Genomic DNA, 13163 nt, shown 5'->3' with positions numbered 1-13163 from the left:
AAAGGGTGATCAATTTGGGTTCAGGAGTTGAGAGGCACGCGTGATGCCTAAGTATTGAGGTCACTAATACAGAATACAGGCCCTACAGAGGAACATAGAATGTAATCAGGATGCATTTGTCTGTTTCGTGGACTTCGCAACGGCGTTTGATAGAGTGATTTGGGTGGCGTTGATGAATTCTTTGTAGAAAATAGGGGTATCTAGGTATGATAGTAGGCTTATCCACAACATGCACCTGCCACAAAGTTCTCAGGTAGGTGCGAGTTGGTGGGTGGGCAGTGTTAGGAATAGTAAGAAAGGGGTTATCCCTTAACCTGTGCTGTTCAACGAATATTTGGACGAAATGGTAAAAGAGGCATGGGAAGAATTGGAGGTAGAAATGAAAATCGGTGGGGAATTCATACAATTAGTTACGTTTTCTGATGATCAAGCTTTAGTTTGACAGCTATGCAATGCTTTGAAAACAATACTAAACAAACTGAAAAGCCAGTGCGATAGGTATGGGATCCTTAAGTAAGGATTTTTAGAAACGGCTCGTCAAAACTTACCATGGAGCGTGGTTTTGTACGGCGCGGAGACATGGTCATTGAAGCAAGATGATCGGCGTAAATTGTAGGCTTTTAAAATTTGGGCGAGGGAAAGGACGGAGAAGGTGAAATGGGTAGAAAGGAGAACAAACGAGGAAGTGCTAAGTATGGTGGGGAGGAGAGAGGATTGTGGTGAGAAATCGAAAGGGGCAGAAAAGCTAGACAGAGTGTTTGATAGTTGATTTCTGTTGAAGACTGTGATAGAGGGGAAGGAATAGTTTAGGCGTATTGCATGGAATGACAGGAGGAAAGAAGTATGAGGAATTGAAGAGGGACTTACTGCCGATTTCAGGTTGTAGTTTTTGATAGGCGAGGCAAGGGAATTTTCGCTGTACCCTTTGGTAGTTTGTGCCCATCCAAACCGGTAGAATACCCATAATCATAATTTAATATGCTCAAATTCTAGTAGCTTAAATACGTAAATGACCAAATAGAACATTACCGGAGTTCTACTGTAAGGTAAAATATAATATATTCTCCTATCCTTTTGATGATTACCATCTTCAATGGTTTTTTGGTGAAAGTTCCTCGTTTCTATCATTTCCTTGCCTATACTCGACATCGCCAAAGTTGTTTTTTGGACATTTGCTCCGCAAAAACGTTTAGATAATTCAAATGTAGAAAAAATCGCTCAGCAGTTGTTCTCAGACAAAATCTTTCTTCTAGAAAGTTTTGAAGTATATCACTATGTAGTAAATAATAAGGTTTCAGTGTTCCCAACGCTTTGAGAAATTATCCTATTTCATTGAGAGCCTGTAATAATGTAGCCTCTCTTTGTTAGGTATAGGATGCGCTCTAGTAGCTTTTGTGAGTGCAGCCTTCGAAAAATCACGGGCGGACTTTGGAAACATTTTTGAAGGAAGTAATTACGCTGTGGACAGGTGTCCCAAAAATTAAAATTTTTCTTTTGTTTGGAACAAAATCGTATCACATTCACAATCTTATAGACCTCTATGGAAAAAACAGTGCGAGGTTCACGCCTTATCTTCCTTTTAGTGACGGCGACGTTCACTGTATCTTCTATCTCATCGTTTCTTGATTCTTGATGGTAGAAACTGCTACGTGAAACTCGTCCACCGCTTAATGAAGTGTAGTAAAATCAGAAGAACAGTTCTGTAGCCGAGCATTTCCGATAAGTCGGATTGATTGGTGAGTTATATTGCGTGCAGCGTAGAGGAGCTTGATTTGTCAAACGTTGTTAGGACAAACTGAGTGACGTATCAATTATTAGAGGAACTAGATTGGGAATAACTAACAGGGCGAAGGCTAATTTACAGAGTAAATCTCTTTAATAAACGTAAAGCAGGTTTCTTGAGTGATAACTTTGGAAATACGTTATGGTAGGCCCTATCGCACTACGTTAGGAGAGATCGTGTCCATAAATTTAGAGAGATTAATTGTACCACAGTTATATTTAAGATATGATTTTTTCCCACGAACGATAAGGGATCATAATTACTATCCGACCGCACTAGGGGGGAAATTATTTTTCTTTTTTCATTCTAAGTAGCCTAGGATACTGCCATTATCTCGCCTAGCCTTAGTAGCCCTTCTGGAATTAGTAGCCTCTAGCCCTTCTTGTTACTAACATATTCTCTCACACACATAGAGAAGTATGGGTATGTGATGCATAGTGCATGTACCTGTAGTTATCATGATCTACATTATTTTAATTATTAATCACACACGCATATATATTGTTCCTAAAAATTGAGAAAAACTGAATTCTTGATGTTGCATGCTTGGTATGTAATCATCCCTTCCACAAACCCTAGCGGTAGCTTTCAGGTTGCCGTGTAGATAGATATAATATGTCTTCATGTGGTATTACTACGTGGAAAAAGCGGAGGCAAAAAAAGGAAGTCTTGGTCAATCATTAACCTTTTAAGTCCTGTTACTGATTGGGCTGTTTGATAATTCCATATTTTCGTAAGTTCCTGAAAGCATTATGTAATAGGTTTTAAACTTTCATAAACAGTTTTCACAATCCCTCTATTAAATTTCTAAACTCACTTTTGAACATATAACAATTCTTTTTGACAATATATAGAGTATTGAGACTCGTTGCGGTGGTCGTGAGAGAAATTCCTGTATTCCTGATTGGCTGCTGAAAAAATTCGCGTCTGATAGTTTTGGAATACAGCTTTTTGATAATCATATTTGACAGGTGCGCATAGCGATGAACAAAATCAGCGTTTTTGTGTTTTTCACTATTTTAAACACTTTATCTATTTCCACTCACCTTGCCTCTATATCAGCACCATCAAAGGTTTGAGCTATAATATTGACACAATCACCGTTTAGAACGATGACAAGCGTTTCTAAAATACATTCTGACGAACCCTTAATATTTTGAGAATTTGAACTTATAAATCCAAAGATCCGAAGCCCTTTGCCTTCGTTCTCATACTGAAATTCTGAAATATGTCTTGTCATTATCCATCACATTCAAATGTTTTTTAATTTTTTGCTTCGCCTATATCCGAAGTTATTTCCGATCTACCTAAATAATTCTAAAATAATCTGGTAGTTTGTTTTATGTTACAATTTCATTTAAACACAATATATGATTCCAAATGATGTTTTAGGTTTTCCTCAAGCTTACCAGCAGATTCCAGTAGCCCACGAAAAACATCACGGTTGACCGAATCCATAGATTCGTCGTGGCCTCTTAAAGGAAGTTAGAAATGTGTACAAATCATAATGCAATCAATTAATTCCGAGGTTGATTTCCTAATTTTCTATTACTACACAACAACAATTAACTTTGGGATCTAACAATATTTTCCAGTCGAATTTATCCCTGATAAATAATAAGAACTAGTCCATAAATAACTTTGTTCCATGTGAAATAGTTCCGCGAGATACGATATCGTCTATCATATAGACCTCTATTTATTCTTTCCAGCTCCCTCGAATATTTCTTCGTTCGTATTATTTCTTTTCTGCCGACACAACACGCCCACTAAAAGTGTACGTGTAGTATTCTTTCTTAATTCCTGATAGCGCTTTAAGTTTTCACTACAGTCCACCCAATACACTCTTCCTATGTAAACTCTCAACGTCCTAGTTCTGCGTTCTCCATCATACTTCTTTTGATCTATTTGTTTCCCTAGCTAATTATTTATCTTTTTATACTTCCTTGTATTGCGTTTATATTATTCCATTTTATTCTCTCTAAAATTCTATATTTGAGAAAAAAATAATGTAGCGGCCGTAATGAATTCTAGTTACGTTCATTTCCTTCTGTAGCGTCTTAGTTTTGATACGAGCCATGGTTCGTTGTTATGTATTTAAGCAGTTTTATTTATTTAAACCAAAAACAGCATCACGCCAATTGAATTGAATAAATAGCAAAAACAAATTATATCAATATAAACTTAATATATGACAAATGAAAGCAACACATAAAACATTAATTTCGGTTTCCATAAATGAGGGGGGGGGGGGAGAAATGAGTAGTGAAGAATGGGAGATCCGAAGAAAAAGCACGGCAGGATTGGACGGCATGAGGAGTTTGGAACGGGTCGAAGCCAACGAGGCATTTCATTATGGTATTACTGATTGATGGAGGTCTAAAGATTAATTTGCGTTTTGTGATTGAGGGACGAGGGGTGAGTCCTTTGCGTCGAGGTCGAGTACCTTTGCGTTCAACCGCGTCGAATGCAAAGGTACTCGAAGAGGGAAAAGGTGTTAAGTAATAAGCGAAGAAAAAGATGGAGTACCGAATTGCGGTAAAAAGATGCAACACATTTAGCATTGTACAAACCAACAAAAGATTTTTTCAACAATTTTAGAATATCCCGTTTGAGTTGAAGTGCTAGCTTTAGCTATATAACGATTTTGTTAATAATAATGGGAGGGGTTAAGGGAACTTTAGGTTCAAACTTTGTTGAAATGAGGTGAAATAACTGACCTACAGAGAAACGCCGAGTGCATATTGTGCAAACGATTTATATCCATTCACTGTTATTTAACGTTGATTACATATCACTTGCAATTGTACTAGCAAAACTGATGTATATACGCATACCAAAATATTTTTAAAAACTTTCTGATTTACAATATGTTACATAGCGATTGAATTGGCCCTAAACCTTGCCCTAAAATTGTTAAAATAAAAATAATTGAGCGATTGCTTAACTCAGTACAAAAATTGCTTCTTTTTGTCTCCAAAAATCTCCCTCCACAATTTTCGATAGTAGAGACGGTATGTGCATTATGGATGTGAGGTTTTGTACGGTGCGGAAACATTGCCAGTGAAGTAAAATGATAGACATAGATTGGAGGATTTTGAGATGTGGGTATGCAGGAGGATGTAAAAAGTAAAATGGACGGAAAGAAAAACAGGCCAAGAATCGTGATATGCATGGTGGGGGAGGGGAGAGAATTGTTGAGAGAAATCCAAAGGAGCCAGGAGAAGTGGATGCAGAGTATTTTAATTGGCGATGGAATGCCGAAGACTATAATAGAGGGGAGGGCATTAGGAAAGTGATGAAGGAGGAGGTAAAAGATAAGCAGTTGGATGGAATGCAGGGAAGGAGAATATCTACGAAACTGAAGGTTTTATTGCATTATGTGTGAAGGTTTTGCTTTGCTAGGTGAGAATTAGAAATGTAACGAAAATCAGACTGTGTCCATCCAAAAAATATTTTTAATGAGACTACCAAATACTACTCGTAAATCTTTAGCTCTGCATACTTTCTACTTCCACTAATCACATCAAAAAGGCCTATTCTTTTTTTTCTCTACTTTTTAGTTTTTTTAGGTACGGCATACCGCGTGCAGCAGTCCGCTGCTTCTGTTTCTCCTGCATTCGTCGAATTTCTCCCGAGTCGTTTCTCTTCTATTACTATGCTTAGAACTCCAATTGTTTGTTTTCCTTTTAGTATGTTTTCTTTTTTCCATTTTTCTCATCGTCCATATGATGAAATACTCTAATCTATTCCTATTCCCTTTCCTCAACGACCAAGATTCCGAGCCATACAAAACTACGCCCAATAATTAAGTTTTCACTAGTCTTTTGTGTACGAATTTATTTATGTTTCATGTCATTAACTAAGACAACGCTTGCTTACCTAACGCAATTCCTTTTTTTATGTCCCTAATACTCGGCCCATCTTCACAACGCTTCCTAATCAGTAAACTGTTCTTTCTTTTCTATTTTATGTCTCTCCTTCACTGTTCAAATGGGATTATTATACAAGTATATTTTCATTCATAACTCGAGCTCTTACTTAGGAGAACCCTAGTTAAGCGAAACAAAAGATTCGTCTTATGGTTTCGTGACAAAATAATGCACAACGTAAGGATGAAATTTCAGATGATAGATGAAATAATAAAATAAGGCACTTACTTTCAAATCAGCCTTCTTTTTTATACGAATTTCGTGTCCATTATTGATATTAATCCACTCAGGAAAATATTCTTACAAATCTAATGAAGAAGTTATGATGGCGTCACCAAAAATTGAATGAGCTCATATTAATTCATATACGCTCAGATAAGTTTCTACTCGCACGGATTTAATTTATGAGTATGTCGCTTTTTAGTCCACTTCCTACCACTGGCGGTAGTCATCTCTTGTCAATGCTTGCTGCGGCTGTAAATATTAACTGGCATAAATCAGTCCTTAGACAAAATGAAGGGTGGTTCTCAATCAGAGGATATTTAAGAAAGGGAGCGGGGTTAATGACGTTAAATAATCTTTTATTACCTTATATGAGGAAATAAATTTGAGTTGATGAACGAGAGTGTAATGGAACGTTTCTTTAAAGTACTAATGATACTTGAATTCCATTGAGAATAAATTCATTAGAAAAAGTACCTATTTATTTTATTATAAATTGTGAATGATAGATTCAAAAGGTTCGGCGACCAGTTTCTCGGTCCCTCAAGTTCTCGCATGCGCCTTAATTAGCGTAATGGAAACTCTTGTCGAGACAAATTCAATAGGATTCCTCTAAGGGTGTCATCACTACTTCTTTTCTTCCTTCCCATATTTTTATCCCTAAACATTTAGATATGGGCTCTTAGCCCTTCCACTCGGACGGAAATGCTGTGACTTTCATGTATGTTTAACTTTCCCTATTATGAGAGAGAAAATGCTTATGACAATAAACACGGGTTTAAAAACCTTACTGTTAATAATTAACTGCACACTTTAGGGATAGAATAAGTACAAACACCTTATGAGAAGTATGCACGATGTAAAATCGAAACATCTCTCACTGGAAGTAAGTACTAATTGAAATTATAGCCACCTATCACGTGCTACATTCTAATTGTCTGCATATTTAGAGCGACTAGCCATTCCAAAATAGTGAGTTATGAGGTGGAAGGTTATGCAATGAGAATAAATATTCTATGCAATAAAATATCATGCAATATGTTTCATTTGAAGAACTTTCTTAAGAAATTATAAAGTTGTTATTTTTTTGCTTTGATGATATACAGGTTTCAGAAATCTTCAGTTAACCATCTCTCAACGACATATCATTTCAATAACTTCAAAAATCTCTTTTAAAACAACACAACCCCAATGTCACTGCACCTGAATCAAAGTACTATTCACTAAAAATATTTTGATAGGCTGTAATATGGACTTGCAAAGGTTTATTTATTTCATTTTGTAGACCAGATTGGTCTGGAAATGATACATTCTTCACCAAATTTATGGATTCGGCGGGGCTTCTAGGATATTCTCGAGTAATCGGTTGCCTTGGATTCACATTGAAGCCAGGCGAGGCGATGAGTTATGGCGCCTATAACCGGACTGCTAAGTCGAGCAGCGATGTCAAGAATGTTGGTACTACCATCGTCTTTGGTGGAGAGATGAAGTGATGAACTGGCAGGGTCATCATCTTCAACTTGAAGACTGTGTTAGAGTCACTCTTCGAAACGTCGGTGTTCAACTGATTAGCCCGGTTAGAGACCCGAGAACTCTTCACCCAAGCATACATTCGGTAGAACGTAGCTCATATAATTGCCACAGTTACCCAAAGAAGAGAAAGAGATAAAGCCGGAGATCCCTTGTCTTATTATCCGTTTTTTTTGTGAAAAAAATATTTACATGCCTGTTATCAGTTAGGTAGAAATCGATTGGGCCTGTGGTGAACCTTCGGAGTTTTGCGCAAATGCCGTGACGACACTCACTTAGAAATTCCCAGCATGAGTGCGGAGGATTTCTTCACATATTTCGCTTATACTTGTATATTTTCCAATTTTTGGTTTTAAGGTCAAAAACTGGTAAAGATATCATCTGGTATGATTTCTTCATCTAAGTGGTTTGATAAGCACTCTTGAATGAGACATACGTCAGGTTCCAGAAATTCCACGTAAATATGAAAAGTTTTGGAATATTTTTCGTTAGGTATGAAATGCATAATTATAAAAAACTTTCTGGTAGAGGTGAAAGGTAAACCATTGAAATAAGTTACAGAGAGAGGACGAACGGATGAAATGTGGTTTCATAAATTCTTAAAGAAATACGTATTATTTTTATCAACGCGCATAGAATAATGCTCATGTGAAATGCGTATTACACTGAAAGAACCACCCCCTGGCTGGATCATACCGGTAACGATAATCAATGTAAGTTATAATTACTTTGAGAGTGATAAGTAATGATGACTTTTGAAAACTAAACCAAGCGTAGATATTCCTGAAAGACGACTATAGGAAAAAATGTTGTTCTAAAATGGTACGAATAATATCCGTTGAAAGAGGTGGCACTCTATAGCTGATGAGATAGATAATATCTTTTTCCCAACAAACACTAAGGGCGTATCTAAACGGCTCAATACTGGAACCTTTAAGACGTAGCAGAAACGATAAGAAGCACCGGCAGAGGAAAACCTTGCGGGCAAAAACGACTGAAAATTATCACTCCAAAGTCTCTTCAGATTAAAGGGCTAAAAACCTGTAAATCGAAAGACGGAGCAAATATTTGTGTGCCGTGAGATAGGGTGAGATGTTATTATATTGGCCTGTGAGGTCTCGTCCACTTAATTTATTTGTTTTTTTTGTTTACTACTTGTCCAATTGTGGCTTTATACACTTATTTTTTTAAATGGTAGGCTGCCATGAAATAGTTTCATGATGGCCCCATGACTTTTAAAAAAATCAGATTGACTTTGAAACCGAATTCTTCAATTGGCGATGCAATAAATGCTAAAACAGTTAGATAAATGATATAAATGAAAAGAATATTGAGTATTGATCATATACGGTGAGTAGTGGATGTTCGTCACATTTTTACACAAGTAATGCACGCGGAAAGTGAGCGGCAAAGAGCGGCAAATTACAATTTGCCATCTAAACAAAATAAATTAGGCTTCTTAAAAGTGGTATGAATTTCTTTCAAAGAATTTTTATACTTAATTACACTCTTTGAACTCAAATCGTTTTGGTCTTCTCGATTTATGAACAAACGAGTTAGGATTAAACCTAAAGAGACTAGCGGTGCTAGTGATAACCACAGTGATTTTCGACAGTTAAATGTGAGAAAATGTTGAATATATTGACTTTCGAGTTTATTTGTTCAAATACTATTCATCAAAACTCTTGAGGCAAACGTTTTATTTCTACTTGACTGAAAGTTATTAGCCATCGTATTTATCTGAAAAGGCAAAATGATACAATGCTTTGGATGTCTCTTTATCTGTGCTCGCGTTTTCCTTTTGTACTCTCCTGTTAATTTCAAGCCGATACCAATATCACTCCAATTGTTTCTATAGGAAATTGATTCTTAGTCTTGAGGAAAGAGCAAAGAGATTAGCCTCCAGAGGCCAATTACTTGCTTCGGCGAAAAGTATTCGTATAGACAATTCATTACCCATGTTTCACTACTCTGGTCTGTCGGAAATACCTGAAATATGTGAGAAGTATATTGCACTGCAATTGCTGGAATATTCCAAACATTAGTCTTAAAATGAAATCTTACTTTATCATTGCTTGGCATCAGAAAAATTTTCCCTTTCCTTGAAATGCAAAGTTAGTTCTTTTTCATGAAATCAGCTCATGAAAACAATTTGCCAACGGAGGCGTCACATTGCCAATAACTCTTGTGTTCTCAAGGTAATTTTTTCAAATAGAACTCCCATTTCAGCGATAAAATTGTCACCAAATGTCATTAAATAAATATTATTTATGAAGCTTGACAGTAAATGAAGTCCGAGCCGCCAAAATGTTCAACGTTGTTCTGTTCGGACGATTTATCTTCCGCAAATTCTTCGATCAGAACCGTGAGCGAAAATGTCTTAGATACATGAAGTCATGTTTAAGTAGGCATGCTAATCGATAAGCGCAAACGACATTTCTCCTCGGCTTAAACAAAATATATAGCATTTCGCCCGACTTAATAATATAAAAGACAATCCGGGGCATACAGGGATGCATCAATTAAATTGAATATGGTTAGGTTGAACAATTAAATAAGGTTTACTTATTTATTCTTCAGTTTGAAAATAGTGCGGGAAATATTAATCAGTGCGCTAATTTTATATAAAATTATTTTCTTCTTTCAATACCTCCTTTAGATACTGCTTCGTGTTGCTATCGTTGCAACTAGAATGCCTTTGATAAAAGGTTTGACTAATGCTCGGAGCCCAATTGTACGTAAAATAGGTGATTTATCGTTTTCCGCAGTCTAAGAAAAGGGTGGGTTTATTCGCTCCTATTTTGTATTAGGGAATAAAATCCTCAGCAAGTAGCATTACCATGCAATATGTACTTACTTTTCCTGCATTAAGGAAGCATCTGAGTCATCATCTGAGATTTCCTCATCTTCCTCATCGACGTCGTCCAACGGTGTCCCAAAAATGGTGGACTCTGTGAAAGGAGAGCTTAGTCTAGAAAAAGACAAGGAACTTCTGCTAAGAAAAAGACTAACTTTGGGGCAATACCAATAATTTCTTATCTTTTTGATACATCCCAAAGAAATTTAAAATATCTCTTTGTGTGTGAGACTACGTCCTGAAAAAACTCAGTATTGATGGATAAATACCCTTAGGATTCCTTTGTAAGGGTTAATTTCCTTGTGCATTATATGTGATATTTGTTAAAATTACTCAAAGAATATTCACACTTAATGGTAAAATAAAAATTTCGCGGAATCACGAACATGAATACCAGCATGTTACGTGTCACTGTTGTAAGTGAACCTTTTCTATCATTTCGGAAATAATCTTTTTTTTAGATCTTCATAGATCATTATGAAGAGCATCATCATATGCGATCAATGATGCGTCTAACATATTGGTATGGATTATAATTATCTAATCTACGGTCTCACTGCACTCATGTATTTCCTCTGTCTGATCGTCTGTAATTAACTTTCTAACACAAGTTGTCTTTTTTTTTAGTTTCAAGTGTTTGGCTATTGTTAATATGTGTATATCTGGAGAAACAAGTGTCGTTTCGTGTGGCTGTGGACTCAGATATCAATGCCGAGGATTTTTCGATTACGATTCTTTGATACCCATCGACGCACCGCTCTTCTACAAATCCATTCGGGTCTTGCGTCGCTTCAATGATCAATGAGTTCACGGCCAATCCATGCGAACGAGGTGACAGGCCCACGTCGCGCGGGCGTCGTGTTCCGAGGTCTTGGGCTGTTAGAATAGAGTGGGGTGAGACCTGGTTGCGGCTCCGGTTGAATATCATGGGAATGTGACCAATAACAGAGAATATTTTTGCCGGAAGGGCATGTTTGGGTAAATGTCGAGTTCGTAGCATTAGTTAGTGGGAGGAAGCGCTGAGAGACTCTGAGGGGCCTGCTCTGAACGGCAGGTTTCAAGGGCTCCAAATTTTGCTGCCCCGTCTAATGGTAAGAATACTGAACTTGAGATTATGGATGTTGGAATCGCATGGCCATTGGAAAAAAATTTTAAGCTTTATGATTTGACTCCGTACTCCTGGATGGGAAGCCATTGTTCTGTGAAAACACCAATACATTACTTACGAGACCCGTTCTCTTTCCGAAAATTAACTCTATTAACTGATCTACTTGCCCACGACTAGACATTTTCATCCTCCATACGCTTGTTACCTGCCAATGTGCTTTCGCCGCAATGCTGTAATGGTTGAAATTTACTTTGAAAACGTTGGTAAAAAACGGCAGGGAAGTAGATGCAAGATTTAAACGAAAACTCTAGTCTAAAGACGCCACTTAATGTCGTTGAGACTGAGATGTATCAATATTATTGCACATGAAACAGGTGAAAGTGTCAGGATAGGAGTACTATAGTTTAGGTTCTCCCTCAGCAGTAATTAGGATTTTCAACAAACTACTGCTCAGCGGATGATCAGTGTGGACATGTCGATGTACGCGTGACGGCGCAGTAGTAATGAGACCAGTGACAGAAAGAAATATGGAATGCAATAAATGCATTTCTGCTTCATGTTTTTCATGAAGGAATCCCACTTAATAAATTAGACAAATCATTTACGTGATTATTTTATGAGAGTAATAAGATGGAGGGACAGCCAACTTTTTATACGAGTATATTTGCAGATGTCTCAGACTACGGGACCGTGGGTAGCGGAGGGAGAATCAAATGGGTTGAATGAGTTCACTAGTTGAATAAAATGATGGACTAAGTAATTATTAAACTGTAGGGATGAATGGCGTTAAACGATGAGGCATTTATAAAGAGAAGTGGGTTGTGGATAAGGGCCTTAATGAATATGTTTAGAAAAGATTAGATAAAAATAACAACACAGAAGATTTGCATTTACATCGGATTTGGTCGTTTTCAGCTAACTATGCTTCGGAAAACCGCAATAAGTCAAATACTAACAATAATAACTACTCAGAAAATAACTCACGTCTCCTCGCCATGGCGAGGTGTCTTCTTCGCTGCCCTACAAGTGTTGGTAACCAACTCCTCAGCGAAACTAGTATCAAACTCGTCACATCGCATGAAGCTGTGTAATCAGAATTGACAGTGGAAAGCAGAATTTCTTTTCGTGCAGATAAATACGCAATCTCGCCATTAATGTTCCATTTGATAATGGGTTATAAGATAAGGCCAAATCATTAGGTGGTTTACTCAAAGGAAAAAATGCATTCTGAAACGTGATAAAAAATGATCACGTTACATGAAAAGGACGCGCGAGAAATCTCGGACACGGGCTGGTGCGCTGGATTCCAAAGACGAAGCCTAAGGTTCAATTCCGAAAGTTAATGGACGTCATACAACTAAACTAGAGTAAATAAAATATTCCACTTATTAAAAATATGAAATTGGACAATCAGTACGCTCTCAATTCTTCCGTTGAATTTGATGAAAAACAACAGTGCACAGTCTTTCCTTAAGAGTCAGATTTTTCCTCCTTCCGATTATCAAGGACACATTGCACGAGAAAGAGACGTTCATTAATCTTCATAGCTTTCCCTAACCCAGATCGAACTCTAACGATTAGTATATCCTACGTAAATGGCGCAAACCACCAAATTTGGCACGTATCTACCTCAGTGAACAATATCAATGCATAGGAAATGAAGAACGGTTAAAAGGAAATCTTAATCCATTTGAACCAAAATATTTCAGAGGGAAATACAAACAATTGCAT

General features: G+C 37.0%; 1 protein-coding gene across 1 annotated transcript in view; it reads right to left on the bottom strand.

Moving 5' to 3' along the window:
* LOC139692823 (chitin synthase chs-2-like) overlaps positions 1–12511 on the bottom strand; it is a 68262-nt gene extending 55751 nt beyond the window's left edge. The window contains exons 1-4 of the mRNA XM_071591121.1: positions 12417–12511; positions 10325–10438; positions 3193–3257; positions 2830–2863 (exon numbers count right to left, since the gene is read on the bottom strand). Of these exons, the coding sequence (XP_071447222.1) occupies positions 2830–2863; positions 3193–3257; positions 10325–10438; positions 12417–12511 (308 nt within the window). The remainder of the gene's footprint in view (positions 1–2829; positions 2864–3192; positions 3258–10324; positions 10439–12416) is intronic.
* Between the last annotated feature and the right edge of the window lie 652 nt (positions 12512–13163).

The sequence above is a fragment of the Hetaerina americana genome, unplaced genomic scaffold (genome assembly GCF_022747635.1).
Source record: "Hetaerina americana unplaced genomic scaffold, ioHetAmer1.1.p SCAF_42, whole genome shotgun sequence".
Lineage (NCBI taxonomy): Eukaryota > Metazoa > Arthropoda > Insecta > Odonata > Calopterygidae > Hetaerina > Hetaerina americana.
The sequence above is the reverse complement of the archived record's forward strand: the minus strand, read 5'-3'. Positions and strand labels throughout refer to the sequence as shown.